At 52.8% G+C, this 26,474-nt stretch overlaps 10 protein-coding genes across 10 annotated transcripts; 4 read left to right on the plus strand and 6 right to left on the minus strand.

The window, feature by feature from the left end:
* Positions 1–96: 96 nt before the first annotated feature.
* On the minus strand, positions 97–1,140 carry J4E92_004553 (uncharacterized protein; the record flags this gene model as incomplete). The annotated part of the gene is made up of 1 exon (XM_051495943.1): positions 97–1,140. The coding sequence occupies one exon, from the start codon at positions 1,138–1,140 to the stop codon at positions 97–99; it is 1,044 nt and encodes a 347-aa protein (XP_051353783.1).
* A 953-nt stretch (positions 1,141–2,093) lies between these two features.
* On the minus strand, positions 2,094–2,513 carry J4E92_004554 (uncharacterized protein; the record flags this gene model as incomplete). Its single annotated transcript, XM_051495944.1, has 2 exons — positions 2,094–2,304; positions 2,371–2,513. The coding sequence occupies 2 exons, from the start codon at positions 2,511–2,513 to the stop codon at positions 2,094–2,096; spliced, it is 354 nt and encodes a 117-aa protein (XP_051353784.1).
* Positions 2,514–3,693: 1,180 nt separating this feature from the next.
* On the minus strand, positions 3,694–7,429 carry J4E92_004555 (uncharacterized protein; the record flags this gene model as incomplete). The annotated part of the gene is made up of 7 exons (XM_051495945.1): positions 3,694–4,578; positions 4,628–4,809; positions 4,866–5,029; positions 6,034–6,107; positions 6,171–6,270; positions 6,318–7,088; positions 7,137–7,429. 7 exons carry the CDS (start codon positions 7,427–7,429, stop codon positions 3,694–3,696), a joined length of 2,469 nt encoding a protein of 822 aa, XP_051353785.1.
* Positions 7,430–7,829: 400 nt separating this feature from the next.
* J4E92_004556 (uncharacterized protein) lies at positions 7,830–8,747 on the plus strand (the record flags this gene model as incomplete). Its single annotated transcript, XM_051495946.1, has 2 exons — positions 7,830–8,362; positions 8,525–8,747. 2 exons carry the CDS (start codon positions 7,830–7,832, stop codon positions 8,745–8,747), a joined length of 756 nt encoding a protein of 251 aa, XP_051353786.1.
* Positions 8,748–11,532: 2,785 nt separating this feature from the next.
* J4E92_004557 (uncharacterized protein) lies at positions 11,533–13,352 on the plus strand (the record flags this gene model as incomplete). Its single annotated transcript, XM_051495947.1, has 3 exons — positions 11,533–11,791; positions 11,845–12,074; positions 12,129–13,352. The coding sequence occupies 3 exons, from the start codon at positions 11,533–11,535 to the stop codon at positions 13,350–13,352; spliced, it is 1,713 nt and encodes a 570-aa protein (XP_051353787.1).
* A 168-nt stretch (positions 13,353–13,520) lies between these two features.
* J4E92_004558 (uncharacterized protein) lies at positions 13,521–14,229 on the minus strand (the record flags this gene model as incomplete). Its single annotated transcript, XM_051495948.1, has 2 exons — positions 13,521–13,765; positions 13,830–14,229. The coding sequence occupies 2 exons, from the start codon at positions 14,227–14,229 to the stop codon at positions 13,521–13,523; spliced, it is 645 nt and encodes a 214-aa protein (XP_051353788.1).
* A 620-nt stretch (positions 14,230–14,849) lies between these two features.
* Positions 14,850–15,779, plus strand: J4E92_004559 (uncharacterized protein; the record flags this gene model as incomplete). The annotated part of the gene is made up of 2 exons (XM_051495949.1): positions 14,850–15,229; positions 15,281–15,779. The coding sequence occupies 2 exons, from the start codon at positions 14,850–14,852 to the stop codon at positions 15,777–15,779; spliced, it is 879 nt and encodes a 292-aa protein (XP_051353789.1).
* An 858-nt stretch (positions 15,780–16,637) lies between these two features.
* On the plus strand, positions 16,638–17,669 carry J4E92_004560 (uncharacterized protein; the record flags this gene model as incomplete). The annotated part of the gene is made up of 2 exons (XM_051495950.1): positions 16,638–16,806; positions 16,867–17,669. 2 exons carry the CDS (start codon positions 16,638–16,640, stop codon positions 17,667–17,669), a joined length of 972 nt encoding a protein of 323 aa, XP_051353790.1.
* An 857-nt stretch (positions 17,670–18,526) lies between these two features.
* Positions 18,527–21,760, minus strand: J4E92_004561 (uncharacterized protein; the record flags this gene model as incomplete). Its single annotated transcript, XM_051495951.1, has 4 exons — positions 18,527–20,008; positions 20,056–20,303; positions 20,352–21,481; positions 21,531–21,760. The coding sequence occupies 4 exons, from the start codon at positions 21,758–21,760 to the stop codon at positions 18,527–18,529; spliced, it is 3,090 nt and encodes a 1,029-aa protein (XP_051353791.1).
* Positions 21,761–22,277: 517 nt separating this feature from the next.
* J4E92_004562 (uncharacterized protein) lies at positions 22,278–23,464 on the minus strand (the record flags this gene model as incomplete). The annotated part of the gene is made up of 6 exons (XM_051495952.1): positions 22,278–22,738; positions 22,792–22,859; positions 22,910–23,113; positions 23,168–23,270; positions 23,326–23,401; positions 23,450–23,464. The coding sequence occupies 6 exons, from the start codon at positions 23,462–23,464 to the stop codon at positions 22,278–22,280; spliced, it is 927 nt and encodes a 308-aa protein (XP_051353792.1).
* Between the last annotated feature and the right edge of the window lie 3,010 nt (positions 23,465–26,474).

Here is a 26,474-nt window from a genome sequence, read left to right on the forward strand (position 1 = left end):
GGTGTCCCAGTCACGCTGAACCATCAGCTCTCAAATCCTCTTCTCAATCAACTGTGAAGCAAGTGTCCCAACCCGCCCCCTCTCCCCTCCTCAATACTACCCAAACCTCTCCGCAGCAATCCTCTTCAGAAACTCCATGGTCCCCGCTTCCTTCTCCCTTCGTTCCGCTAGTCTCTCATTCCTCTCCGCCTCCCTCGCCCGCGCAATCTCCTCGCGTCGTATCTCCCTCTCGTTCTTCTGCCTCTCCTGCTCCTTTTTCTTCTTCTTGTACACGTCTATCCCGTCGTCGCCCATGAGGTCTGACTCCGGCACGTCTACCTCCCCGGCTTCTTTGGCGTCGCGGAAGGAGTTTAGGGTGGATGTTGTTTCGCGTTTCTTCTCTAGCTGGCGTTCACGGGAGTTGGGGTCCGCGCGGGGGATGAGGTCATCTAGAGCCTCTTTCTGCGATTTCCGATCCGTTTTGCGGGCGTGTCGGATGTCGTCGATGTAGTTTGATTGGCCATGCGCGCGGTCTTCGGAGACGAGTTCGTTGCGGAGGGTTAGGTCGTCCATGTTGGGGATTGTGGGACCGTGTCCGGTATGTCTGGAGAGGTTTGTAGGCGGTGCGGGACCGAAGTCGTCGTCGCTCGCATCTGAGGCTTCATCTTCTTTCCGCGCATAGCTGGGCGACGCTCTTTTCCTGGGCGCTACAGGAGAAGTCGTACGATATGTCTGCACAGTCTCCTGCGCTGTCTTCAGCATCGACGGATCATACCAGCTTCTTGCTAGCTCCCCACGGTTCCAGCGACTGACGAAGCTCTTCCATCGTCCTTTTATCTCCCGCTCGTCGAGGCTGTCGAGTTGGATGTTTTTCTGGATGTCGAGGTAGGATTGGAAGAGCGGTTTGTAGTCTTCGTAGTGGCGCTTTGATAGCGGCTTTGCTTTGTAGGGTAGGTCTATGGGTCGTGGTGCGGCGGGTGAGCGCGAGCGGTGCCGCTTGTGTCGGTGCGTGTCGTCGTCGCGACGGAGGGAGCGCGAGCGGTGGGAGCGGTGGTGTTTTTTGTGGGTGCGCGGTTCACGAGCGTCAGAATCACGATGAGACCGCGCCTGTGTTGGCAATTGCGCGGTGGATTCTTCGGGTGTCTGGCTGCGGCGCGGCATGGTGGAGGTTTGGTGGTGGAAAGTTAATGTGGAGTCGCGCGAGAAGTTCACATGTCATAGCGGGCCGCTTCCGCGCGGTGGATGCACCTCATTCAAAGGAACCTTGGAAAAGCTGAACACCCTAGAGCCTACATTGATGTTACGCCTCCAAATTCGCTCATCGTTGGTCTAATGTAGGCTCCAGGCCTGTTCAGTTTGTTGCTTGTATGTAGTGGATGCACTGTGCTATGTAATTCGTTTGTCGCTATCCATCTCATGAACCGGGAATGGGAATCGCTATTGACTCAGCCGGTGCACTACTCCCCTCCCCATCAGGCTACCTGATGGTCCTTTCAACCGAGTAAACATGGCTCGTGCAGACTGTGCTACAATCAGTCATTCCAACCAAAGAAGATGTCCCACCCATGCCGTCTCGATTCATCAGGAAAGATACCCACAGCTTCTCGCTCTGATGCCGGCCATTCAGGTATTGAAGAGGCGAGCGCCAAGCTGTACTTGGACGTTTCATCAACGGCGTCATCCAACTCTAAGTCATCATCGACGCCAGACTCTCCCAGGAGCAAGGTGGAAGAAATATCTGTAATTTCATGAGCGCGTGTATAGAAGTTGAGTGCTCGAACTTACCGTGTGTCTGATCTCCCGAGAAAGGTACGGTATTATGCAAGGCCTCTTCTAAGGCGTTGTGGGACAGTGGGTCTCCTGCCAACAGAGCGTCCCTCCCAGACGAAGAAGTGAACCGATCCATCGTGGTTGTTGCACGAGTGAAAACGCTTACCCTTCCAAGAGCATATTTTACCCACCTAGTGTTTTCCCAAATACACACTCTCATACCTTCATAAAAATCGACCCACGATCGCCTTCCTACTGGAGGGGTACGTATCTGGATATGTCCAGGTAAACCAGGACTTAGCCCTAAGATCATGGATGTTACTCGCGAGAATGATCGACGATGTTCAGATCATACCTCTGTAGCCACGATTGCAAGTTCTTGCATATTCTCGACATGTCTTTTCGGCCGGCTGCACCTCGCCATGAACTACGACTTCGCACTGTTCGATAGGCACCATCTTACTCTCGATCTCGCGATTGATCTTCTTTCGTTCTTTTCCGGAGAGTCTCTTTTTGCTTCCCCATTCTTTCAGTTTCTCCCGAAGCTGGCTCTCGCTTGTACATTGTCAGTTTACATATAGCGTATCGTACAGTACGTCAATCGATGTCGAACAGACTGACCTGGGACTGAACTCAGTGGTGGTAATCTTTTCGAGGACCTTGCAGAGGATGTGTTCTTTGTACAAGGCCAGGATTCTGTCCTTCTGACCCTCCCAGACCTGCGGAGGAATGCGCACCGAGTATGCGCGATCTTTCTTCGGCATGGCTTCTAGCTATTCTGCGGACGCGATGGATGTAACAAAATGGAGGCGCTATAAAGTGTATCCTGAGACTGGGTCACACAGCTGCGGCATCCCACTCCTCGGGGCTCAGAAGCCTGCCCAATCAGCAAAATGAGGATTTGGGCGCCTGTAGAATCGCAGCACTTGGTGGCGCAACTCACCAATCAGCAGAATGAGGAATTGAAGATGAAGACGCTAGTTCTGTTTGGGCTTAAGACACCTGCGGACAGTGAAATAGCAAGCAGGGCCAACTGAGCAAGATGTGCATTCGTCGGCTTCTTGAGACCATTCTTGTGGACTGTACCACGTGCGCGTTCGAGAATCATCATGGCCTATCAAGCAGAACGCGAATTTGGGGTAGTTCCCGGGTGATGAATGCGTTCTAGCGCAACCCTACAACAAGACGACCGGATGCCGTCTGTTTGTTCTTATGCCATTCAGGATGATCCGGTGTCAAAACGCGCATATGTACCTAAATATATGGTAAATCGTATCTCTGAAAAGCCACCTTCCTGGATTTATCTAGACACCCAGGACATCACCAATATTTTCTCGCGCTCACTCTTCATCCTAACCCTGTAGGACGAAAAGCATGGCTTCATTCTCCAACGAAGCCATCATTGCTATCATCACCCTCGTGACGGGAATGCCTCCGTCCGTCCTCGTCCTCTGGCATCTCATCGGACGTAGGTGTCGCGTCGGCTCGGACCATGACAAACACAGTGTGTCTCACGATGTTCTCTCATGAGTTTTACGGCCTGTTGATATCTTGACAGCGGACCAACTTGGCCACTTTCGTGCAGCACCTCAGGTCTCTACTGAGCATGTAGACCTAATCGTGTCACGACCCGGTCCCGCCTACTTCCCCGACCGATCCTGAGCCTTCAACGCGGAGTACACGGAAGCTGACGACAGCGCCTCTCGGACAACGATGGACATGTGCCGCTGATAATATATTCGGAGGATACATAGGTGTAGCGCAACACCAGGACGACCGTATCGATAGTTCATGAAGCGACATGGTGGATGTTTGGTGCCGTAGTCGATACGATACTCGCTCAATCTAGCTACAAGTGAGGGTGGGATCGTAAATACAAGACGGGAAAGTGATCGTATCTTCATAGCGCATTCTGAATTAAGCAAGTTATACTATCACCATCTCCTACGCAACACCGGGAATAGCCACTGGTCCAACGGGCCCACTACTTGCCCCAATATTCGCTTGATGCATCGTCCTCGCACCCCATTGATCCGGGTAATCCACGGCAGTATGAAACATCTGGTAGTTGGCCCACATGATGATATCTCCTTCTTCAGTCTTCGGCAGCATGATGTATTCCGGTTTTAGTACGCGTTCTTGGATGGGTTTCAACCACGCCCTTATCTCCGCAACGTCATCGATGATGGTTGGTTCTTCGTCTTCGCTTGACCGAACGAATGCGCGCCGGACGCAGATACCATGGACCATGAAGGCGCGCTCGCCTGTCACGGGGTTCACCCAGACCATGGGGTAGCGTTTGATGTCTTTTTCTTCGTAGGGCCCAAGGTCTTCCGTTGACTTTTCTCTACCTTGACTCACTAGACCTAGACCGTGAGACTGGCCTTTGCAGTCACCCATCCATTGGTAAGGGTGGGGTGCATATTCGACCCATGAGTGGTCGGCAATCTTCTTCTCTTGCTCTGTCATCATGTCGTATGTCTGTACGTTGCTGAAGAAGGCAGTCAGACCTGGTTCAGTCTTCATGGTCATGCCACTGCCGTCATCCCAATGTATGGTCATTTCTGGAGATGTGGGTCGCTTGATGCAGCGGAGGGTGGTAAACCAGGCTGGGTCGCGGGCGTATAGCGGTGCGTCGATATGCCAGCGTTGGAAGCGCGTGTGGCCTTGCGCGTACTCTTCTTCTGGAAGCGGTTTGTCGTGCCATGCGTGTGCTAGTTCTTTCTTGATTGTTGCGTCTTTAAGACCGTAGTGATCTGATCCCTGGTAGCCTTTGCCGATCAGACGTACGTTCTCTGCACCGGGTATACCGACAACATCGCGTCCTCTCTGTAACCGGATTAGCGGGGCGGTCCACTTGGTTAGAGGTGACTCTTACCGATAGTAGGCCACCCTGTTTGTGGAAGGTCTTGACATCGCCATGAGAATGCACATGTGGTGCTTTGGGATCGAAGCGTGTGACAAGCTCCCATTGCTTGATGGGCGCGAGGTTCTTCTGACCCTTGACAACAACAAGCTTGTGGGTCCAGATCGCGTCTGACAGCGCTTTGACGTCGGAGTCTACAACGCGACGTTAGCTAATCGCATTGTCATTGTCGTGCCATTAGTGTGCTTACCACTGATGCTGTTCAGATCTAGGCCATCGATCACCGCTCCAAAGTTATGCTTCTCTTTGACAGCCTTCTCCATCTCCTTCACCGTGAAGGTGGGCTCAGGGGCCAGGATACCTGGTGCCATAATTCTTGGCCGATGTCGAGGAAAAGGGTGACCGGCGATTTTCCTTCTAGGCGGTGGTCTCTTGCGGTGAGTTTTGAACAGAAGAAGCGAAAGTTCAAGTGGTGAGAACGCAAAGCCCGATGTCATAAGTGTCTACACCATCAGCCTTGATCTGTAATCCCCACGCCACATATATGCTCAAAGTCGAGACCATGTTCATCCACCCACTCTTACTCAACGGCCATCCCCGCATTCTCATCTAAGCGCTCGGTCGCTATCAGAGACCCTATCTCAGCTGCTTGATACTGTAGCGATGCATCTACCGAACGTGCGGGGGAGGTTTCCCTAGGAGGCGCCCTTCGCTAATATCCATGGATGTTATCTTATCAGCAGCCAAGTCCCGGCCGAGAGTCAACTCATGGAAGCTGCTGCGCTCGGCCGAATTCGTAATCTGCGACCTGTGGGAGCGCGGTGGCTGGATACCCGGGTCAGTCGAAAGCGGTGGGCGCATGTTCGCATCCGACTACAGCATCGCGGGATAGCAATCGCTGACCGGGCGGCGCACTCTCAGTACACGGCTGATAAGCGCAGTCACCGAAACGCGAGACGCAAGATGCAGTCAGCTGCTCTCGCGATCACTCCAGGTTGCGTGTGGTGTTCACGTCATGTGAGATAGAGCCGAGCACATTTGCGACGCGTCGAGCTCATTGCCGTGATCTTTGGTGTTAGAACGCGCTACAGCAGTTTCGCGGTGACTCGGTGGGACCTGCGGGAGATGATTGCAGAATCATAATGGCGCATGCTGTGCAGTAGAAGAATGGCAGTGGTGAGGTGTCGAAAAACCCTGTTCAGGGAAACCTCATGGTTTGATGGGCAAGGGCACGATCCCGTGATCGTGGCATGACTCGCCACGCGTCATCGATTCTTGTCGCAAGCACACGCGCACAATTGACATCCACAACTTTCACGCGTCTTGTTTTATACCACATTGCAGCTACCTCATCATGAACCTCTACTACGCGACTAGCTGCGCCTCGAATGTATGTACATATGCCATGGCCTCCTCACCCTGACGGATGATCGCTCGCCGCAATGTTGCACTGATGCATCACACGCGGCCCATATGACTTGGGAAACTCAGTCTAGACGGAAGAGAGCATTAGCCAATGTTGCATTTCAGCCTCATCATGAGAGTATGAACTTACAATGCTGTGCCATAGCGCGCGGTTGTACCACAGGATGACATCCTGCTCCTGATGCGGGTGCGCGTATATGTTCTCGGGTTGCAACGCCGGTCGCATGAGCCTGCTTTCAGTCAGCTTCCGAATGGAGGACGGGAATACGCTACTTACTCATCAAGGAACTTCCTGACCTCTCCCAAGTCGTCAACGACCCTTTCAGGTCCATCTGCACTACTCTTGAGATGTAGCTTGAGAGCGCCCTGGCCATGCACTTGCAGCGACTTCTCACCAGTCTTCGGATTCGTCCATACCATCGGGTACACACAGACTTTGCTCTTCTCCCATTTCGGCAGCTCATCCAGTGGCTTTTCAAGGCCTTCGGTTTCGAGGGAATGGCCGAGACGGGTACTGTGCGCTTTGGACATCCAGACGAAGGCATGTGGCGCGTACTCAATCTTGCTGTTCAGGACGATGTTACGTGTCTCCTCATCGAGTAGCGCCAGCGCACGACTACCAGCGACCATCGCCGTAGCTCCCGGCGCCATCTTCATCTGCGTTCCGGCTTCATCCTCCCATCGCACAGTCACATCTGGACCCTTGGGAGTTCGAACAGCCAAGAGACAGCCCACACGCGGAGGAGGAATGTCATACAAAGATCCGTCGAAATGCCATTGGTAGAACCGCGAGGCGCCGGCCTCGCGCTCTTCCGCGGGTATGTGCGGTGGAAGATGGAACTCTTCGTGGTCAATACCTTGGACTTCGAAGCCCGGTGGGAAGCCAAAGTGACCTTCTGGAACGGGTCCGCGTCCAAGAATATGTACTTGTGGCTGTACTGGGATTGCTGGACGCTTGGGAATGCCGTAGAAGTCCACGCCATTGTGGTGGGTGAGAAAAGGGTCGTGACCGTGAGCGAAACCACCGGTTGTTTCTTCGCGGTCGAAGCTAATGCCGATTTAGATCTGTTGAATATGCGGCCTTCTAGCGACTTACTTGGCTGTAAGCAGATATTGCTGCTGCGGCTTCAGCATCTGCGCCTGCTCCTTGAACACCAACAGTTTCCACTTATGTAGTGCATCAGAAACAAACTCAAAGTCTGCATCCGTGAAGTTGTTCAAATCGATGCCGTAGATCTCGGCGCCAAAGTCTACCTGGCTACCTTCCGCGTGCTTGATGGGCACAACGCGTCCGGTGGTCGTATCGGCATGTGGGAGATCGATAATGGGCTTCTCTGCTTTGAGACGCAAACAGTTGGTTTCTTCGGTTATGACTGCTGTGACGACCATCGTGTTGAGTAGCTGAGTAGAACTTGAGCTTGACAGGCCTTTACAATTTGCATGTAGGGAGGCATGGGAATAGTCTGGAGATCATCGTTGACTATATGACGATATCAAGTCTAGCTCGAGTACATACGCCTGACATAACAGCCCGACAATGCTTGTATGGCGACATCCCGAGCTGCGCATCTTTGTGTGGGTGCGTTGATACCACCTCGGGCTCCTATCAGCCAGGCTCGGGACCTCGGCCGAGTATCCACCTCCACTACTTTCGGATACACCCGCACCTTCACGAGCCTGGCTACACCGCATTTAGATACCATGCATACGTTCATATCCACGCCGCGTTCGTCACAAGAGTAAGAATTTCGTTGCTCACGATCGAAGACTCAAATCGCACACTCTCACGATGATTGCTCGCAGTCTCACTTCCTCGCACTACAAGACGACCTCCGGTACAAACACACATTACCTACAAGGTGGTGATCCTTCTGGTCCGCTTCTAGTATGTCTCCATGGGCTCGGAGGTTCTACCGAAACATTCTCGCCCCTCGTACCTTCCCTACCCCAAGCCTACAACATTGTTCTTGTCGACTTTCCTGGTTTCGGGAAGACACCACTAGCAGGTGTCACGAAAGCACTTTCAGTTGAAGGGCTTGTTTCCGACTTGGACGATCTTATCACACATCTGACAAAGTCGGAAACTGTAGCCCCGTCCAAAGCCGTTATCGCTGGACATTCGCTCGGCGCCATTATTGCTCTGCAGTATACTGCAAGATATCCACAGTCTGTTGCAGGTCTCTTGCTCCTTGGTCCTGGTCGAGCGGCCGGTCACATCACCGCTGTTCGACAGCGCATGCTCGATCTTGCGGCCGCGGTGAGGAAGGAAGGCATCAAGCATGCAGCGGATCTTGCGGCCAAGTCTAACTTCTACGACGATAGGTACGCAGATGATGAGCCCAGAAGAATGTCGAGACCGTGCTAACAGTGAATCCGCAGCCAAACCCGGAAGGTAGACCCAGCAGCTCGAGAAGCCGTGAGGCTGGATGTGAGCTCTGCAGACCCCGAGGCCTATGCGCAAACATGTGAAGCTATCGTGGATAGTAGCCACAAAGATCCGCAATACCAGATCATCACATGTCCTGCAGTCTTCGTGGCAGGAGATAAGGATATGATCAGCCCAGTGCAGCGGTCGCAAGATCTCAGTACATTAGTTGGAGGAAGAAGCTGGGTGCATGTTGTGAAAAGTGGTCATCAGCCGATATCGGAGGATCTCCCGGGGGTTGAGAAAGCGGTGCAGCAACTGATGGAAGCCATCATCGAATGAATCATATTGACCCAGCAAACGTACGAATCGACCGCGCCAGTGACGTGAAATGCGATTTTCATCTTGTATCGAGCCACGTTGCGCTGGATACTACCAGGTGGAAGGGATAGCTATGAGAAATTACGCCAACGCGAAATCGTAATTCGCTAGGTACAGAAGATCATCGAAGCTATTGGTACCTGCGAAGCCTGAGGCCGAGAAAGTGAATGCAGATTGCGGCTGTTCAAACGTGGTGGCGAGGGGATTGCTCTCTTCCGAGTCATATGTAGGAGGTTGGTCGGTAGTAGATCCTGATGTGGCTGCAGGACGTAGCGAAGGGTGGCTGTCGCCATTGTTGGTCTGATAGAAGTTCCTAACGAGGGTCGAGACGTCAAATTTGGAAGCGGGTGTACCGTCACGATTGCGCTTTCTTCTTCTTTGGGACAAGGTCTCGTGCGACGCCTGAGCAAGCAAAGCTTTGAGAAGTCTGACGCCTCTAACTGCAATCATACTCTCTGGGCGCCGCTGCAGGATCTCCAAGACTTCTTCAACAAGTGCACGATGCTCAGAACACTCATTCTCGTTGATCTCGCGATGTAGTACATCCAGCAAGAGGGTGATGGATGCTGCGACGGCAAATGCTTGATGAATCCACAAGGTGGGGCCATCTTCCCCGACCAAGGCCTTGTACTCCTTGACGATCGTTTTGGAGGCTGCGAGACATGTTCGGCGGGCGAACGCGAAAGCAGGATTGACGAAACTGTCCAGTAGAAAGGAACGATGAATCATGATGATCTTGTGACTCGACGTAATGGCTAGAGCGCGCCGCGCCCATGGTACCCATCTGGGCCAGCTCGGATCCAACGGTGCGTTCGTCATGAAAACTGGCCTTCCACGAGTGGCCAGTTCTCGAAGTCGTGCATCCCAATGCAAGACCGTTTCGTAACGTGTGTAAGGTGTATTGCTTGATACGAGGCCGTCTTGAAGCTGGGGCATGATTATCGCGATGTTGCGCAAGAATAAAGAATAGCTCGTAGTAGTAGGAACGTCCGCGTCAACAGCGGCCAAATGTTTGTCGTGGCTGTTCAGCGGCGGGGTTGATATCGAGTATCTTGGAATGACCAGGTAACTCTCCGAGAACGGTATGCTGAACCAGTCCTGGCTGCAAAGTTGACACCAAACTCTACGACCAGTCTCATTTGCTACGACACCTCCACTGGCGTCTGGCCCTAAGCGATGGATGCCCAAAGATTGAGCAATGCGAACAGCGGTTGCGAGATGGATGCTTTGCTTTGTACTGAACCCTAGGAGGTGAGCTGAAACAGTTGCCGTGGCTATAGCTTGGCAAGAAAGGATGCTCAGGTTACTCGTATAGTCTGCCTGGTTGAGGCAAGTGAAGATAGCTTGATACCATCGTCGTGAGAGCTTCTTTCGCTCGGCCTTGTCAAATCCCCATGATTGCGCTCGCAAATCGGGTGCGCACACAAGACTAGCGGCCAGAATAGCGAACAATAAAGCTACCCATTGGAGATCCGTAGATGATTGTTCGATTAGCCCATTATCTCTATCGTAGAAATCTCGGAGTTGCGCCTGGAAAGTAGGAACGAAGTAGCTGCCGTGGTACCACAACAGGCTTTCATGGTGGTATTCTACCAACTGTCGAACTTGGTGGGGGCTTGGAAGAAGTAGTTGAAGCACCGAAAGCTGGGACAAGTCATCGAATATGCCTGAACCCACTTCAATCGGAACATCATCCACGGGTTCGAGGGACGCGACTGTGTGACAGTGAGGCTCTTTCCTTCTTCCCCAAGCGAGGAACTCCAGTACCGTCGCGGTATCTCGAGAAACAGCAGCGTCGTCGGGCTCATCTGCGGACTCATCTGGAAGCCTATCGTTTGGTGCTTCAGGTTGCAGAGTTCCGGGCGGAGTCGCAATGTTCGTCGGGCTTCGCTGGCATGTTTCGCTTTCGAGCTGTGCGACCCGCTGTCGCAAATAGTCGAGCTCACATGATCTTTGGTCGGAAGGACGCGTTGGAGAGCTTACATCGCCATGCAAATCGTCGATACCGCACGTATCTCTTTGACCTCGTCTGATGCAGTTGTCGCAGGGTACCGTCTTACTGCACTTGACTTTCCGCTTCGCACAAGCTGCGCACGTCAACCTGCTTCGCGGATGAGATGCCATGCCAAGTCGAGATCAAGCGGACAATCCGGCGCCATAGTCGAGAAGGATGAAGTTTCCAGTGATAAACACGGAGGTTGCGGGATGGTCGCTTGGAGATAGCCCTGGAGCGAACTGATAAGCGTCGGCACTAGCGCCGGCCGACCTTCGGCTCTCATCCTCCCCATTCAGGTGGCGCACGCTTGCATATCATCCCAACGCGTCTCATTGCAGCATGAACACCTCCCATCAAATGCAGCAACACGATAGCGATATGGGCAAGGAACATATACTTATCTATGATAGCGACGAGGTATGGCCCAATCACGTCACGATGAACGATAAGATCAGCCCAGACTACCCCATCTTTTGCTCAGCGCGGTGCGACGTAAGCGCAGCTGTCTATCTTTGACACCTGCCGCGAGACGCAGCACATATGTCCTGACTTCATAAGATGAGGATAGCTTGCTATTTTTGTGGAAGATCGGACTCAGACGCAACTTCGAAGTACATCGTCGATTACCTATCTATCCGTCATCGCTTTACTCGAACGGCTGGAGATATTCATCGCTAAACGACTTTTAATGAGCTCAGAAGAAGACTGCTCGAATCACATGGGCGCATAACAAAACAGAAGCCCCTCAAAATGCACTTTACAGGCAGCATACGCAGTCGCAGCCACGCGGCAAAAGAGAAGATGAAGCTTCGCACAACGCAGCCATCGAGCTGGCAACTTCCTAAGCAAAACAGCAGCATCGCACCGCCCTATGTATGGACCAATGCCGATATGGAGCCAGTACCACCGGAAAAGCGGACTTGGGGTAAGAGCGCATTTGTAACGTACTGGTTCAGTGACCTTGTCACCATATCGACTTGGAGTTCAGGGTCTGCCATCTTCACACTTGGTAAGTGTTCGATCGTCGAAGTCATCTTGAGGACATGATATTGATTGGAACAGGTCTGACGGCAACCGATGCCGTGCTCATAACGCTCGTGGCGGGTATATGCAACGCTTTACCCACGGTACTCAACGGCGCTATCGGCTCGAACCTACATATTCCGTTCCCCATCGCGTCTCGCGCCAGTTTTGGGTACTGGTTTAGCTACTTTGCCATTGTGAGCAGAGGTGTCTTGGCTATGTTTTGGTTCGGAGTTCAAACAGCCAATGGAGGTACATGTGTGACCGCGGTACGTTATACTAAGAATGGCCTGATGGATGCGTCTCCTGACATTGGCCCCTAGATTTTGAACGCTATCTGGCCAAGCTTTCGCGATATTCCCAATCATCTACCTGCATCGGTCGGACTTACGACGGCCGGGATGATCTCATACTTCCTGTATTGGCTCATCCAATTCCCATTCCTTCTCATCCCGACGCACAAACTACAGTACATGTTCTGGGTGAAGACAGTACTGTTGCCACCCGTAGCCATCGGAATGACAGTCTGGGTTGCTGTCAAAGCAGGCGGTAATGGCACTTTCTTTACACGTCCAGCCTCGGTGCATGGCGCTGAAAGGGCCTGGCTCTGGTTATCGAGCATGACTAGCATCACTGGTGGATACAGCACCCTCGCTGTCAACATTCCAGACTTCTCCCGCTTCAGCAAGGATCCTACAGCGCAATACTGGCAGATGCCTGTAATCCCTTTCTTCAAGACTATGGTCGCTCTTATGGGGATCGTCTCTGCATCCGCAGCCCAAGAGATCTGGGGCACAGCCTATTGGACGCCACTACAAATCATCGATACCTGGGATACGCCTGGTGGCCGGGCAGCAGCCTTCTTCTGTGCTTCCATCTGGTTGCTTGGGCAGCTTAGCGTCAACATTAGTGCGAATGCCGTCTCTTTTGCCAATGACGTCACAACGCTAGCGCCAAAGTACGTCAACGTACGTCGCGGTTCAATCCTCGTCGCATTCATCGGCGGCTGGGCGCTATGTCCATGGATCATCGTAGCGTCCGGCAAGGCGTTCCTCAACTTCATGAGCGCATATGCCATCTTCATGGCGCCTATGGCAGGCATCCTCTTCACGGACTACTGGCTGGTGAAGCACAGGAAGTACGATGTTCCTGCTTTGTACGACCCAAGAGGCATCTACCGATACGGTCACTATGGTACAAACTGGCGCGCTGTTGTCGCAACGTTCGTTACCATCATCCCTCTGTTGCCAGGCCTAGCCAACAAAGTCAACCCGGAGTTGAAGCTCTCGGCCGGTCTCCAGAACCTCTTCACGTTTAACTGGCTGTATGGGTTCTTCCTGTCCATCTTCTTGTACTACTTCTGCAATCTGTTCTTTCCTGCTCAGGAAACCCTCATTCCGCGCATCGTTACTGGGTTTGAGTATCTAGATGGAATCGAGGTTGGTAATGAGGCTGGAAGCTTGTCGCACGATCGCGAGGCTAAAGCTATGCTTGAGACTAAAGTGTCTCCTCGGTCTTCCAGCCAAGCTCAAGACTGCAGTAACTAGAGTACTGGCGCGGAACTACACCTAGAGATATGGAGGGAAACAGGTAGCATTACTTAGATATGGTAGCCCATGACTTTCAAACGCAGGATGGACGCCCAGCCAAAGACACCACCCATACTTGAGAACATACTTGAAAGCCTGAACAAGGTGAACAGCAGCCGTGTGGGATCAAAACCCGAAGTCTTCTAGTTTCTTCCCATCCTCTAGTCCCAAGGTCCAGAGATCCACGTCGATTACTTCGCCACCCCACCGAATACCACGTACCTTCCTGACTCCATGGTTCGTAAATCCCAGTCTGCGGAAGAGTCTCTTCGCCTCTTCGTTCGTGTCGTCAGTCAAACCCGCAATCTCCATCGCACCTTTCTCCTCGCGAAAGTACTTGATCAGCCCCTGCGCAGCTTCTGTCGCATATCCTGCACAGGTAGAGGTACGAAGTCAGTATATGTCTCACATGCATTTCGTACAGCTAGGACTTACCCTTCCCATGATACCGCTCCATCATGTTGAAGCCGACATCCGGCATGGTGGGTGCTTGCTCGCCTGCAACACGTCCTAGTTGCATGCTAACAATCCCAATGCGTTCTAATTTCCTTTGTGAGAATGGAACTCCGGTCTCCTCGTCATCTGCAGGCGATTCTGGTTTCAAGCTGATGATGTACCGCCCATATCCACTCGCACGAAGCTTCTCATCTCCAGAGGCGGCGATCTTTCGCACTGCTTCGCGATCTGGTACGTCTTTGATCACGCCAGGGTACCGTCGAACAGATGGGGCGCCATGATAGAGTGCAAGGGTGAAGTCGCACTGTTCGTCAGAGGAGGGATCGAGATAGGAGAGGTAGAGACGTGGAGTCGAGATGTGGAAGTCGTATGGTGACATTTTGAGGCTAGGTAATGGTTGATTGATGCTTGATGGCGCGCTCGAGCTTATACGCTTCCAAGCCTTATCATAAGCATATCTTCGACGCGTCGACGGAATGCTAACACCGGCCTGGACTCGGATGAGTCACCTAGTCTGACCATCCAGGCAACCAGAATGCTGAGCGCTAGGTAGTATAAGGAAGCTCGTATGTCGCGTTGCTCGCATTCTGCGTCTTCTCTACCAGATGGAGCGGTCTTCTACATGAACCCTGGGCGACTCTACTCCGGGCTCGCTATCATTCGATCTCATGTCCGGGAACTTTGTTCCGAGTATGTGCGTTCCTGGTCTTTCGATATTGCGACAGAGTCGGACATATCTGAGGAGTCAGATATTTATCGCAGGCATGAGTCAGCCTTGAAAGATGTTGAAGCCGGCGCGATAGCCGTTCGTCGTGTCACAAACGAGGCTCGAAGAGACACGAGAGTGAAGGTACGAAAGGGTCGCAAAGCCACTAGGCTTGAAACGGCAAGGTGTGAGATGATAGTGGGGTACCCCCGCCTTCCGATGAACTCTTCTTTTGATAGCTCGACACCTGGCTTCTTCAGATCTCCCAACGTCAAATATCTAGAAACGACATCATGGCGCCACTTTCAGGATCCGCCAAGAAGAAGAAGCAGAAGGAGAAGGAGAGAGAGCTCCAAAGGCTCAAGGTCATTGAAGAGCGCCAAGCGGGGTCGGACACCAGTCCGGATGATGAGATTCCCGCTACCCAAGCCTACGGACCCTGGGATGAGCCAAAGGAGAAGTGGGATGCGCGCCTGATGGCTCAGCCCCCGAGCGACGCTTCGTGGGATGCTTTCGAGAAGCGTGCAAAGGCGAGGAAGGGGAAGGCTATCGAGTACCAGCCTGCTGCCATCGCAGATGAGCAGACTATGCACGTAGATGCATCGACCAAGTTTGATAGCACTGCGAAGCCCGTTCAAAAGATCGTTTTCGCTTCTGGCATCAACGTTGACGAGTATGTCTAACTTTGTACGGAGTCGTAATAACTTATGCTGATAAAATTCAGCACCATTGTCGACGTCATCGCCAATGCAGATGCTACTTTCCGAAGCGCCGTCCGCGTCTTCGTCGCTGGAGATGTTGAGAGGAAGGAGGCCATTGAACTCACTAGCGCGGGTGTAGAGAAGTTGACCAAAGCTTTGCCTCAACTGGAGATCATCGCTCTTCACGGCACATCGAAGCTCACGCGTACCGCATTCCCAACCATCCTCAAGAACTGCGCGAACATCGAATCCGTCACTCTGACAGTCGTCCAAGGCCAAAAGTCGAAGCGTATTCGTCTCAACAGCACACTCGACTGGTTGACAGATAAGACTTTCGTCCCGAAGTTGCGGTACCTTGAGTTCCGTGGCGTCTACCATGAAGCATTCCGTCGCGAATTCCTGGAGTTCCTCACAAAGTGCAGGCCTGCGCTGGAGATCGTTTTCGAATATGATAGGCCAGCCGTACTTATCCGAGACATGGAGACTATCCCATTGGACCGCGTCCCTGCTGCCGATAAATGAGGCACGATCAATTGAGCGAGATCTGTGCGGCTCTGAGCGGAATAGCCACCGCAGACCCAATAGGAAGACCCTGGGCCGAGCCCGAAGATATCGGTTCGCAAAAGATGCGGTACTTACTACAGCTTATGAAGCGATCAAAAAGCCACGTGCAGGCGATCGAAGATCATTACTCATCTCTCGATGACGAAGCAATAAATACAATGAATGAGAAAAGCGGCTAGTCTTAGCTGAAACAATTCAACGCTACAAGAGTTGCGGATCCGATGCACGATACCACGTATGATGTTAACTCCGCCACGAAGTGTGCGCAATACCTTTGTCATTCCGCTTGGGAAGCGGGAGTGACGAGAAGGTCACGATTATCAGTGGCAGTAGCCAGAGCGATTTGCAAGCCGAGGTCTCACCAGTCCCAATGAACTATTTGTGAAGTCATCGCGAAGTCCACATGCTTGCACCCAAAATTGCATCAATAGCTTCATACGCCTGGTATATTCTCATTAATCTTTACAACTAAGTCATGGCACCCTTCCTAGACCTCCGATCTATCAAACTCCGACCGCGAGTGCGAGTGCGACGGGGAAGTGGACCCGGCCGCTGTCTTGATGGCACTTGTGCATCAGCCCAGGCGCTAAAGGGAGCTAACGCGGACTTTATGCACGCTGCTGACACTCTCAAAACAGAATCGCGCCAGAGTGAGCCTCACTACTTCCTTAACACCTTCAACAGTGTTGGGGCTATGCTGCTTCTCGAAGCGGGGCTCGAATACATAGGTCCGATTCGCGAGCTGTCATCGATCTGCATATATGCTGGCACCCGCTCGGAGGATGACATTCCCATACACAATTTCCACCTGCCCACATGTCAGCAACTCCGATGTCATCTGGGTTTGACTATGCAGATGCTCCCATTGAGTTAGCCTGGTCGTCTCAGCGACCCGAGCTCCGCGATGAGACGGAGGATTGGATGGGTGTGACCAACCCGGTGGAGAGGCGAAAACTACAGAACCGCTTGAACCAGAGAGCACGGAGTAAGTTGTCCTGCAGATCGACCGCCAAAAGAAATAAAGTCAGTTCTGACATGTTACTAGGAAACCGTGCACAAAAGAAAAGTGCCCCAGCCAAACAGCCCCGCCGTGTTGTAATACCAGACGAGGCCAACGAGAGCGACGCGTCGGGTCGTGAAGGCAGTTGCAGCACATCCGACCTATCCCTGGACGATCTTAGCAGCCAAAATGCCGAAATAGCGCAAAGGTCATGTATGGCCGCCCACCCCAAGGTGCAGGAGCTCATGCGCCGCTTTTCCGAACACGCATACGCCAGCTACATGCAAGGCACACCCGCCCTGTCCCACTTACCACTCCTACTCAAATACAACGTTGCCAGCGGTCTCGCAAGAAACGCCGATATCCTGGGAGTCACTGCACAGTACTACGATTGGCATGGCATCTCGCCACTCAACAAACAAGGCCCGCTCCTGGGTCAAGACGCAGGAGCAGATTGGCCAGCATGTCTACAGCCTACTGAGCTCCAAGCCTCTATAGAGCATCATCCGTGGCTGGATCTGTTCCCATGGCCAAAAGTGCGAGACAACATGCTGCAAGCGTTTCAACGAACGGAACCCATCGACTACGAAGATGCGCTATGCCATGATATTTGCGAGTACAATCATTTGGACCGCAATCCGATACTGATCGTCTGGGGACCTCCCGAGGACTATCGCAGTTGGGAGATCGATCCGATATTTCTGGAGAAGTGGGGCTGGCTGCTGAGTGGATGTCCGGAGGTGTACGAAACGACGAATTACTGGCGTGCGACACGAGGCGAGAAGTTATTCACGCCACAGCAGTGGCATAATGCTATACGAAACAGTCTACCCCAGGAATTGCACTAGCGGAATCCTGACTAGTATGTCAGCAGAGCGTGCGGGTAGATCTCGACCCTGCATGTATGACGCCAGGGGCTGGGCCTGCGAGAAGCATATACAGCACGACTGCGATGCACCAAATGCGTCGCATGTCGCAATACTTCGCTACTCAAGACGACCATGGGACCCTTCGCGTCACCAGCGAAGCCAAAGGCCGCTCCGGACTGGTATCGCGTGTTGTCGCCCATGGCCAGCATCTAAATTTCACTTGCTGCACTCGGTGGTGTCAGGATAGGCGACTCACGCATGTATTTCCCATCGTGAGTGTGTAGAGTGTGCAAGATGTCAAGGCCATGGTACCCGCGACATCTATCTCTTCATGAAGAGAGTCGATCCATGAAACACACGGTACTGCGCCATTCAACACATTATTGCTCCAGAGCTTCATCTTTGGGAGTAAGCAGTATAGCACGAGTTTGACCACGGCGGACTAGCCAATCAGCAGATGGCAGCTTACATCAATACGCTGATCAAGGATTGGAGGTATGCGCATGTATCTTGGGTGGGACAAATGCGGCAATGAGTGCAGGATAAGACATCGTCTTATTAAAGAGTGTATTTGGCTGTTATGCAGCTTTGTATCTGATGGGGTAACAATGAACAGTATGATCTTGGATCATCGATATGTCGCCATATCGATGGGTGTAGTAGCAATGACTAGCCAGTCGCCGCTTGGTTGGCGCCCTTTCCCGTCTCGAATCTTTCTCTTCTTCGTTCGTCATCTCTTCCTTCTTACCAGTAGTGATTGCACGCAAGCCAACAATGCCACACATGATAGATTGTAGATGAAATCCCATGCAATAAAGCTAGGGGGTGATGGTGGCCTAGATGTAGAACATCGAATCCTTGATCTTGGGATGAATCATTACATCCGAAGCACTGGGGTCCAGCGACGCACCCCCAACCGCAGAAGCCCCAGCGACAGAAGTTGCCGCACTCTGTGTCGGTGTGTCGAACAGATTGGCCAAGTAGCAACGCGCGCGCTCACATGCCAGATCGGCGTAGTAAGCTGGCGGACACAGACTGACTGCTTTGGTGGCACGACCGAACAGGTAACACATGTTGTGCGTAAGATCTTCCACAATATCCGCGATATTCGTAAACGGCGGTGGAATTTGTTTGGCGTAGATCTGGCGGAAGATCTCGTCGTGGACGATATAGTAATGACAAGGGCGCGCTGTGCCCTGGAGTGCGGCGTGGGCCTGTAGGAAGAAGTCCCAGTTGCGGGCCTCCGTAACGCCACGGTCAACGACGGTACCGGGCTTGGTGTTGCCGGAGCGATCGCAATCCTGGAGGTTCGTGGGGTAGAAGCGAGTCTTGTGTCGCTTACCGCAGATAACGACCGTAAAGCGGGGGAGACCCTTCTTGGTGTCCGGCGCTGGGTAAAGTGCCTCGCATGCCTTTCGGAGTTGAGGCAGCTCTTGTGAAAGGACCATGTCGTATTGTCCCTCTGACACACCGTCGCGGTAGATCAAGATGTTCTCTGGGAATGTGGTGTGCTTGCCCTTGGTCTTCCATAGGGTGAGACGCGACATAAGCATCTCAGCGAGATCATCGACGTTCTCTTGTCTTCCGCGCTGAATGCGCAGAGTGGCGGGCCATTGACCGAGGGTTTTGTCGATAGAAGCAACCATTGCAGAGACGGAAGGCGCATTCGAAGCCGAACCTGGCGAAGGGTGGGTGACGTCGATGCCGACTACCATCGTCTTGTTCTGATCGATGATACCCAAGTTCTTGTTCTCAACGACCTGATTGGTACCGCCAAGCTTCAGGTTGAACTTGAGCGCGACATTGGCAATGTATTGATCGCGGCCACGTTCCTTTGCGAGCTTGGAGCCCACTGAACAGATCGTGTGAAGACCATAATCTTTGTCGGCCAGCGTCTTGATGCGCTTATACAGAGGTATATTGGCCTCCGGTAAGACGATGAACAAGAGATCCAGACTACTGGCTGCCTTTTGCAGATATGGGCCGAGACTAGGGTCATCAGGACCGTGCAGCTGCAGGCGCTGCGGAGGAAGGGGCGGGCTGGCGTTGACACCAATCTTAATCAAGCCTTGATGAAACTCTGACATTACCGCAGCGAAACCCTGGCCATCGAATGAGCCTGATTTGTAGGGCAGCGTTATCATAACCGCCGACCACTTGGCAAGGCTGGCACCAATGTTAAACTTGATGTTGATCATGTTCCAAGCGCCGAAACGCGGATCTGCGGTCTTGTTGCCCTTGTATATAACTTTCGGACCATTGAGAACGCGTCCGGGCACTTTGAGAAGACCGGGGGTAATCGTCAGACCGAAAGACCGCTGTGCGGGTTAGCGTGGGGTTGACCAAAGATCGGCTGAAGTCTTACCATCAGAAGATTCGTGCTCTCGTCTAGGCCGACGGTCGATACACCCTCGTTGAGAATGGATCTCGCGTTTTCCCACGGCTTGCGCACAGCGTATCGAATCATGGTCTGTGTTTGGCCACCATCGAGCTTGGCTTTGGATGGCTGACCCGGAACGACTATGCAGACCTCTGCTGGGAGGTACATGGGATTTTCCCGATTGCCGCAGTTGACAACAGGAAGCTCGGGATGCTGAAGGACACGGTTATATGCTACATCCCGTTAGTACCGTGATGCCATGGAGAATGAGAGCAACATACTTGTCTTGAAGAAGTCGTACACGGTGATGTACTTTCCTGACCCAGCAGGCGCTGGGCCCTTCGGCTGAGGCTTTCCTTTACCCTTGCCTTTCGCAGCGCCCGCCTCGGCCTTTGGCGCGCCAGAGGAACCGGCATCAGCGTCGAGCCAGAACTCAACATCCTTGGCGCCTGCACCGTGGCCCTTGATGCGTGGCCTGTTCGCCAGCTTGTGCCCGTCATCCTTCCTAGCAAGGCCGAAGATAGTCTTGATGCGAGGAATGACCTGCTTGGCTTTGTTCCGCTTCTCAGCCAAATGCGTCGTTTGGACGCGGACCAGCTTGAGAAACTTCTCCAGGGCGATGGTGTTTCGTGTACCATAGCTGTGCATGAGACCTGGTAGAGGACCCTGGTTGTAGAAGGCTCCGTGACTGACGTTGATGTTGACCAAAATGCGGCAAGTTGCAACGCGCACGCTCGAGAAGAAGCCGCGGATGACTTCAAGACCTGAGCCGAGATCACCCCGTGTCGCATTCTGGTTGAGAGAAAAGCTCTTCGACGATCCGATCGTGGCGAGGTTGTTGGCGGACTTGACGTAGTGGTTCAGGAAGATGTTGAGCGCTTGGGTCAGTTCTTGCTTATCGCCAAAAGATTGACTGAGGTTGGTAGAGTTCATCCAGTCGACGAGCTCACCGATGCTGTACGTTCGAATATACTTGACCTTGATCTTGTATACTGTGCCGTTGGCAGCCGGTTCATCTTCGCCTTCGGTGCGGTACTGAATATCAATGATGTCTTCGTCATGCTTGAACTTCGTCTTGGAGACAAGGGTTTGACGGAAATCAGTCGCGACATTGCCTTTGTGTTCCGACATCTCAGATGATTGAAGCAAGAGCTCCATTACTCGGTGACGCTTCCTACCAGCGGCCTCCGGTTGGACATCGACGTCGTACCGGTATAACACCATGTTGGATGGTGGCAGCAACTCGACATAGTTCGCGGTAAGCTCCACCTTGATGCCTCGGGTGCCGTATCCAGGCCTGGTAGGGTTGCCTTCCGATAGCTTCAAGGTGCTCAGGTCGAGCGTCTTCTTGCCGACGGGATGCATCGCATCTTCAGTCTTGGCGACCTGGGGGTTCTGCGGTGCCGCGTTGCTACGCAAATATTTAGCATCATCTTCGACTATATCGAGGCCCAACTTACGCGAATACCTGATTCTCTACTGGGCCACTAGGAGGACCACCCCTTCCACCACCACGACCTCCGCCTCCACCTCTATCGCCTCGATAGCCGCCGCCACCTCGGTCTCCACGGTACGCACCATCTCCTCTTCCGCGACCTCCAAAATCGCCTCTTCCACCTCCACGACCGCCTCCACGATCACCGCGGTAGCCTCCTCTACCCCTGTCGCCGCCACCTCGTGGTGCTGACATTGTTGAATGGCTAATTGAGACGTTCGGACCAAATGATGAGATAGCAGCGCTCGACGACAGTCGACGCAATAAGCGAGAGAAAGATGTCCTTCACCAAAAGTTGTACCTAACGCAAATGATGTATGAGAGTTGAGATGAGTTTGCCTGCAATGCCCTGTTTGTTGTTCGCAAGGCAGATGCGGCCAGGCTGAGCGAAGAGAAATGACGAGACGACGAGACGCGGTGAGGCGAGGCAGCAAACACGCTAAGTGGGGTAGCTGTCCGCCATGCCGCCATCCCCGCCGACACTTCTGACACGCGACGCGACGTTATTTGTGCACTCCGGGGTGGGGTCAAACGGGCTCCTAGTGCCCGCAGTGGTACAAAGAACCATCTGGCGAACAGAAGAGCGGTCGATGATATCTGCGGCATGATGAGGTTCCGGGGTCATTGGGGCGACGCGACACTGAAAAGCACGGACATTCTTTTGTCTATCTCAATTCTTTCCGTTCCCCAGGTATGGTAGGGTACACATGTTTTAATTACGCTGCAAAAGAAATATCTCTATACTGGAGTCGCTCCCATTGCCCTGTAGCTCTCTGTACGCGTCTCCTTGTCTCCTTCCAGTGAAAGCCGTTCGGCTGGGTGGCCGCAGCCCTTGGTGCGACGGTTGTGGTGGCGGAGGAAGCTGTTTCTCAACGTCTGGCTGTGCTCGCTTCTCCATGGTCGTCGCACCGCGCCGTATCTCGGGACGAGACTGGAAGACTTGCATGCGATATGATCCCTGCTCGGATTTCCCTGCCGATGACGATGACGTTGGTGCGAATTTGCCTCCGAGGAAGTTGTTTGATGGCCGGCGGCGGGACGATGCTTGCGACGTGTTGCCGAAGACGCGTGGGAACAGTTTGTTCATGAGAGGCTTGCAGCCTGGGAGGCAGCCGCAGATAACACCCACACCGCTCTCCACAGACATGATGACGAAGGTAGTAGCTCCGTACCCTGTATATTGTTAGTTGTTGATTGCGCACAGCTGTAATTCGATGGTGACCCACAAAAGACGTCATAGGAGACGAGGTATAGGTGTGTATAGTAAAGTCGCACGACGCCGGCGATGCATACACTAATCGCATGTCAGCCTGATGCAAAGTAGATCGCGAGATGTCGACTTACATGACACCAAGCGAAAACATGCTCGTTAGAGTTACGCGCTGACGAAGCGATACTTGGACGTTCAAAAGGTTTCTCGCGGGCCATAGGAAGATGACAAAGTCGCTGAACGTGTTTTGTGCCGAGTGGAAGTAGTAGATCGCCTTGATATTGAGGCACTTCGCTGTGTTGATGTACTTGAAGATCTCCCAGTACGTGCTGGCGGGTCTACACTGATTGTTAGTATAATGTGCAATGACTGGAGTGAGCGCGTTTGCTTACGAGCATTGGAACAGTGTGATGAAGAAGCAGGCCGTATTCAGAGTCACTGTGTAGAAGATCATCAAGCGGCAGAACCACTTGTCGAGCTTCGACGGAAATATGCCTGGAAAGCTGTTAGTGAGTACACTGTTAGAGTTTCGCACACGCTGCGCACTTACGTATGTAGGTAAGAAGAATTGCGACTTTCATGAACGTAATGATTGCAGTGAAGAGCAATTGAGTCGACATGCCCATCTAAACTGCTGTGAGCATGAGAGTGCCAACTCGTGACGCGCAACGTACTTGGGCAGCTTTCATCGTCCCGAAAAGTCGCTCAGGTCGAACGTCCCCTACTTCACATCAGTTGTGGCGCATGTAACCTAAGTCAAGGTCTACTCACATAGATGATAGCCCATTTGGTAATCTGGCAGCATCGATATAATGAGCATGACGTTGCTTCCAACCGACATCACCTATACAGGTCAGCGCTCTACTCTCAGCTCGCCAGACGAATCCTTCTGTCACTTACAGCTGCCATTAGCATCGTCCAGTCATCCCATCCCAATGTATTGACGAGTACTGTCCGACAGTAGAACCGACATGATATGAACCCAATGACAAGGACAGTCAGTGGGACCAGTATCGCCAATGCCAATGTGAGGTGATTCGCTGGGTCGACATAGTTAGGCGGTGGAAACGATGCGAATTCCTCCGCGGTAGGAAATCTCGAAGTCATGATGAGTAAACGCCAGGCAAGACAGCCGCAAAAACAACATAAGTCCTCCGCGGGTACCAGAAAAGCATTCCTGAATCACTCGGGAGCGCCCGCGGCCATTATAACCGGCATGCTCGTAATAGGAGCCGGCATGCACACCAACTACCCCGCGACCTGTAGGAGCAGGAGTTGAAACTTACTTGAAGTGAGCTACGCACGTCCCGCGCATAGTGTGAGTGGCGCTGCGCCTGCCACCTGCTTGAAACGACACCATCGCCCGAAGGTCGCAACTGGTCCAGACACTTGCTCATGTTTGTGCGGCTGAAGGCACCCGAGGCCGGGTCTTCCATGTTTTCCATGTGGCTTTCGACTTGTTAGCCCGCCATATGATTACTTGGGATGGCCTGTGTTGAAGCCTCTAACGGAAACATCCATCTTTGGGTAAGCGAAGTCAATTGCGCCTTGAGTCCCAGTGACGTTTGAAGTCGAACATCATGAGCGCATTGCTTTTTGTTACGATCGTCAGTAGCCGTGGAAGTACACTCCACTCATGGAGCGTGCCGCAGTGATCGTACTGATCTTCCCATAGTTCCCATGGTAGCGCACGTGGCCGCAAAACCGTTGGCAGACCAAAGCGCACTTACCACATTCACACATGACGTCCGAAGGAGCATCAACATCGGTATCAGCAGGACAATCCTGACCCTTTGCAGCACGGTGAAGGTCGGCGAGGAGAGAACTCCTCCAGCACCTCTTTACATGTCGACCAATTACAATAATGCAATAATCTGGCAAGTCCCAACGTGCTTGAGCGTGGTGGTGAGGGTTCGCAAAAGGGCAGGTGGTTTCGCTTAGTCTAACCAGCCCGCATTAGCTAGTACAGGGGCGCAATAGATAAGGCTGGACATTTGCTGAAACTTCGTATAAAATGCCCTATAGCAAGCTCCCGTAATGACATGGATGATAGAATGTGGGCATGTCCCGTACCCAGGCACCGGCGTTTGAACGACGCACGTGCGACATGGAATGAAGGAAGCGGGTCAGTATACCGCGGACTTGGCTCATGGATCGCCTCAGGCCGGCATTGGGGGCGGAAGTGTGGCTTGGTAAGGTTTCCAGATGTCATCCGTCGCGTTCACCAAGTCTGCGGATCGGAATGACGAGATATGTGATTATTAATCTGGAAGGGGGTGGTACCTAGGTATGGTCCGGCAATTGACCGAAGTGTGTCATGGCAGTGGTAGGTGGCAGCGGCAGATAATTGAGCTACGGTTGAACTTGCGGTTGATGGCGTTGCTTGGCGCACCGCTCAGCTCCCCACGAGGGCGACCACGAAATTCATACGTTAGCGTCGGTGTCCACATGTCAGTACCACTTGCGGCACATTGCCGAGGTCTTATCGTAGTGCCACTTCCCAACCTCCTACAAGACGCACCTCTGCTTCCCACCTACCCACCTAGGACACCGCATGCAAACCTCGTCACGAACGCTGTGTACGTCATCGGCATTGCCCGGATTTACTCACGGTCTTGTGTATCGACACGACCCCCATTCCTGCGATCTGTGACTTGTCAGCCTGGCGCGGCTGGTCTGCCGTCCTCGATCACCGGCGTCTATCAGCCACTTTATTGTAATTTGGGTATACGCAGCGCACGTACCGAGTTGCGATACATACGCATCGGACAGATGCGAGCGAGCGTAGCACGCTTCAAAATACTCTAGGAGTGCTCGTCAGGGTTCATGCTTGTAAACATACCGTTGCTGTCAAATTTCTTCAAAATACCAGATGTCGGTCGCTCCTGCTTGTGCGCAAAGGATCTTGAGTGATCGAACGTTCAGGCTTCTCAGGCTTCTTCCTGCCCTCAATGAAGCCGCGCCATTGCAATGCGAATGTCGTCCCTTCAACATTGACGACGCTCCTCCGTATGAGGCGTTGTCTTATGTATGGGGTGCACCAACACCGTCTGCGGACATATGGTGTAATGGACAGCGTGTTGAAATTGGACCATCGCTTTCGCTGGCATTGAAGAGGTTACGTCACAAACAAGCGGACCGCATTATCTGGGCGGATGCGATCTGTATCAACCAGGCGGACGAGGCCGAGAAAAGTCATCAAGTTCCGATGATGGGAAGCATCTATTCATTGGCAAAAAGAGTGGTTGTCTGGCTAGGGCAAGGCGATGCACAACAGACCCGCATGGCTTTCGATGCCGTTGAGACCATTGCCGACGCTTGTCATGATCACGATGAAAGACACGGCAACATTACAAATTGCTTCACAAATCATGAAGAAGTTAAACTCCCGGAAATCACGGCCTCTCCGATCATACTAAGTAGCATCAAGGAACTTTACAATCGACCTTGGTTCTCTAGGATATGGTGCATCCAAGAAATCCGCTTAGCTGTAGACGCGCTAGTCATCTGGGGAGATGACGAGATTTCCTGGTCAGCTCTGGCTATGAGTGCCACATGGATCTTTGAGAGAGATCATCATCCTGATGCAACGCGAATTTACAGTAAGCTAGATGAGTTAGCGCTTTACGGGCTAGGCAGCGAACATGCGGCCATGATGAGCGAAGAAAGCACGTATCCACTACTAGAAACGCTGCAGGT

Source organism: Alternaria infectoria, assembly GCF_024043175.1.
Source record: "Alternaria infectoria strain BMP 0036 chromosome Unknown scaffold_6, whole genome shotgun sequence".
Classification (NCBI taxonomy): domain Eukaryota; kingdom Fungi; phylum Ascomycota; class Dothideomycetes; order Pleosporales; family Pleosporaceae; genus Alternaria; species Alternaria infectoria.